General features: G+C 51.3%; 1 protein-coding gene across 1 annotated transcript; it reads left to right on the top strand.

Moving 5' to 3' along the window:
* Positions 1 to 891: 891 nt before the first annotated feature.
* On the top strand, positions 892 to 3,737 carry Pomc (proopiomelanocortin). The gene is made up of 2 exons (XM_027933520.3): positions 892 to 1,023; positions 2,923 to 3,737. Exons 1-2 carry the CDS (start codon positions 892 to 894, stop codon positions 3,568 to 3,570), a joined length of 780 nt encoding a protein of 259 aa, XP_027789321.2. The 3' UTR covers positions 3,571 to 3,737.
* Positions 3,738 to 3,979: the final 242 nt, after the last annotated feature.

Here is a 3,979-nt window from a genome sequence, read left to right as displayed (position 1 = left end):
CAAAGGTACTCCCTGGATTCTCGAAAAGTGCCTTTAGTGGCTATTCACAGTAGAGGTAACTCCCTTCCAATCCATCTGTCCTTCTTCTCCTGGCCATCTACATCCTCTTTAAGTCCAGCTACTTCAGACCACATCTGAGAGACCCAGAGAACAAGAGGCCTGATGTGTAACATGTTCAAAAGATGAGCCACTTTTAAGAGAATTGGTTTGTAAACTAATCTCTTTGAAGTTACTAGGGTCTGGGAAATGGTGATCACCCGAGTGACTTGTGTGAAGGACATCAGTTGGGTTGCCTAAGGTCTTGACCAAATGGCCCAGGAGTTTTATTTGCAAACTAATAGTCATGGGAAGCAGAATTTCAGAAGAATGACAGGATCCTGGTGGAGGAGGAGGGGAAATGACCATCCTTGGCAGGAATTTTAGAGTCCTTTGTCTTTCTCATGTTATTCTCATCCACTGTATGCAGGGTGTTAGAAATCTAGCTTTATGCAGGCAGTGAAATAAGAAAGCTCTGTGCTGGAATCAGGGGTACTTAGCTTTCCCTTATCTCTCTTGAGCTTTAATTTTTCCATCTGTCAAGTGAGGGGCCGGACTAGATGATTTCCAAAATACCTTGCAGCCCTAATCTCTTTAGGGGTCAGGTTTTAAGAGGAAATAAAATTGCCCATAGTCTTCCAGGTCCTACTCCCCTCCTCCCTATCACAACTCCACCTTGCACATCTCTTCTTCTCAGCACTGCTCCTGTCCTCAAAAAGCCTTGGACTCCACAAGTGAGTGTTGTTAATTTTGGCTCGCAGTCCTTCCTGGTGAGTGGCCAACAATTGTTCTGCTCCTTGCAGGGGTCCCTTCAATCTTGTTTGCCTCTGCAGAGCTCAGCCTGCCACCTGGGAGATGCCGAGATCGTGTTATAGCCGCTCAGGGGTCCTGCTGCTGGCCTTGATGCTTCAGGCCTCTGTGGAAGTGCGTGGTTGGTGCCTAGAGAGCAGCCAGTGTCAGGACCTCACCACGGAAAGCAACCTGCTGGTATGTGGGCCTTGGGTGCCACCTCTGGGCATCAGATGGGACTGGGGCTGGGACAGCTCAAAAGAAAGGGACATGGGGAAGAGGAGATTTTACTTCCATTGATTGGGGTGATTCAACCCAGGGCAGGAGCAGAACTTTGCTATGAAGTCAAGATTGAGCCAATGAGAGAGAGGAGGAAGCAGCCTCAAGGATATGGGTCAGAGCCACAGTTTCTGTTTGATTAACCTTACTCCTTGCCCTGTTTTCTAGGGAGACCCCAGACCATTTAACCTATTTAGAGACAGTGCCATAATAATTGTTTTTTTCAGTTGACCCTTCCCCTTCAATTTTTCTGTCCTCAAATTATTCCTTTTAAAATATCCTCATATCACCACTTTTACTCCATATTTCTTTCCCTTTTATCTATTACCAGTTATGAAGCCAGCTAGGTATTTCTACAAAACATCTGTAGAGGGAGAAGGAAAGACCAAAGTACCTTTATTTCAGTAACTGGTGCCGAATGTCTCATGCTTCCAAGTTCTCTGCAGTCTTTCCAGAACTGTAAAGGATGTTGTGCCAGAATAGGGTTTCCTCCAGGTCACCACAGTGGTGTCTGTGTGTATGTGTGTGTGTGTGCACACACAGCAAGCTCATGCACACACACCCAGCACCTGCCAAGTGAGGGTGGAATTTCCATTACTGTATCCTATGTTTCTTTTTGGTGGAGAGCTAGGGTGAAGAAAGTGATTTCCTCATACACAGAGCTTTCATGTGTAAGTTAGAAACAAGAGCTTGGGATATTCTGTGATTTCTAGTTCAGAGAGACCCAAGAGACATCCACTACACAGCCTCTCCCGTTGAGAGCTCACCAGAGTAGGAGCATTGGACAGTCAGAGTCCATGGGCTCTAGTTCCATTTCTGTCACCAATGAGTGTGTGTGTGTGTGTGTGTGTGGGGGGGGGTTTGACCAGTATCTTCCATCTCTCTGAGCCTCCTGTTTTATTATCTGTCCAGGGGAGGGGAGTTTAAATTAGGTAGTTTTTATTGTTCACTCTTCACATTCTGTAGGGTTATAATTCTAAATCCCTGGAGTAGAAAATTCCCAGCTTCACAGAGTGGTTGGAATCCCCCTGTTTCCTCCTTTATAGTTTCCAAGTAGCCAAAAAACTCAAGGACGCAACCTATGGGTCATTTTCCTCAGCAAATATGTACCATAATTGAGTCCTCTAAGGATAGGGAGCAGAGATACCAGCTTTTGACATGTACAAGGAAATAACCCTGACTTTCAGTCAGAATGAGGTGATAGGGAAATAAGCCATTATTTTCCAAAGACTACAGGCTGGGGGAAGAGGGTATGGTGAGATGAGCTAATAAGACTCAAAGGAATCAAAGCGAAGAGCGAAGTGGGACGTAGAAAAAATTGAGACATAGGGCAGGAATAGGACTGGGGTGGGATATAAAGTAGATTTGCAGATCACAGGGTAAGAGTAAGACATTCTATCACCTGGAGAGGTCCAAATTTCAGCCCCATGCCCCACTTGGACTTGAATGGAACTATAGCTATTTACTCAAAACTCATGAAGTGCCAACTGCTACCACCATCTGCCCTTTTTGCAGCCGTTCCTATATATCAGGTGTATAGTGGTCCAACACGGAGCCTGGAGGGTGGGTTCCTCATTGCCACAGTAGGATGGGGTGAACCAGGGTGTTTGCTATAGTTCCGGGACGGTCTACGCAAGAGGACAAAAGGGCCACGTGCAGGGTGAGTCCGGGAAGATGACCATGAGTGTAGAGAGGGCTGCGCGGCCCACGCGCTGGGCAGGCGGCCTCGAGTGGCAACATGGCGCGCTGTCCTGCCCCATCCCGGGAGGGCGGCGGCAGCAGGGCCCGCGCCTCCCTCACGCGCTCGCTGTCCCTCAGGCGTGCATCCGGGCCTGCAAGCCCGACCTCTCCGCTGAGACGCCCGTGTTCCCCGGCAATGGCGACGAGCAGCCGCTGACCGAGAACCCCCGGAAGTACGTCATGGGCCACTTCCGCTGGGACCGGTTCGGCCGCCGGAACGGCAGCAGCAGCGACGGCGCGGGGCAGAAGCGCGAGGAGGAGGTCGCGGCAGGCGAAGGCCACGTCCCACTGCCCGCCGGCGGCCCCGAGTTCCGCGACGATGGCGCCGAGCCGGGCCCGCGCGAGGGCAAGCGCTCCTACTCCATGGAGCACTTCCGCTGGGGCAAGCCGGTGGGCAAGAAGCGGCGCCCGGTGAAGGTGTACCCCAACGGCGCGGAGGACGAGTCGGCCGAATCCTTCCCGCTCGAGTTCAAGAGGGAGGCTGTGCCCGGCCCCGAGGACGCGGCGGCCCTCGCCTACCTGGAGTATGGCCTGGTACCCGAAGCCCAGGCGGCGGCGGCCGAGAAGAAGGACGACGGGCCCTATCGCATGGAGCACTTCCGCTGGGGCAGCCCGCCCAAGGACAAGCGCTACGGTGGCTTCATGACCTCCGAGAAGAGCCAGACGCCCCTGGTGACGCTGTTCAAGAACGCCATCATCAAGAACGCACACAAGAAGGGCCAGTGAGGGTGCAGCGGGGCGCAGGGGCTTCTCTCCTCCGGGAAGTCCATCCTAAAGCCCCCTGGCTCGCCTGCCCTTCTGCCTGGCCAGCTTCTCGCTGGGGCTGGGGGTAGCGACAGACATTCAACCCTTAAAGCTATCTGTAGTTAGGAAATAAAGCCTTTCAAATTTCACAGCCGTCTCTGACTTTGTGTGAATAAAACTAAAATACAAAGATCAGCATTTACTGGAAGAGAAACATAGTGGTTTCCATGTAACCACTGTATTTCATTAGATGGGGATAAAATGGAAAGACTACGTTCCTCCCCCCAGCCATGAATCTTCAGGGGACCAACTAGTTTGAATGACTCAGGGTGGCTTTCAGTCCAGTGTTCCTAGGATGGCTACATTTCTTACCTTCCTGCACTGAGTGAAG

This window comes from Marmota flaviventris, chromosome 14, assembly GCF_047511675.1.
Source record: "Marmota flaviventris isolate mMarFla1 chromosome 14, mMarFla1.hap1, whole genome shotgun sequence".
NCBI classification, from domain to species: Eukaryota; Metazoa; Chordata; class Mammalia; order Rodentia; family Sciuridae; genus Marmota; species Marmota flaviventris.
Note: the sequence above shows the minus strand (reverse complement) of the source record. Positions and strands in the feature narration are given on the sequence as shown.

Coding starts and splice junctions, on each gene's coding strand:
- Pomc (XM_027933520.3), top strand. CDS start 892: ATGCCGAGATCGTGTTATAGCCGCTCAGGGGTCCTGCTGCTGGCCTTG. Junction 1,024..2,922: donor CCACGGAAAGCAACCTGCTG/GTATGTGGGCCT, acceptor GCTGTCCCTCAG/GCGTGCATCCGGGCCTGCAA.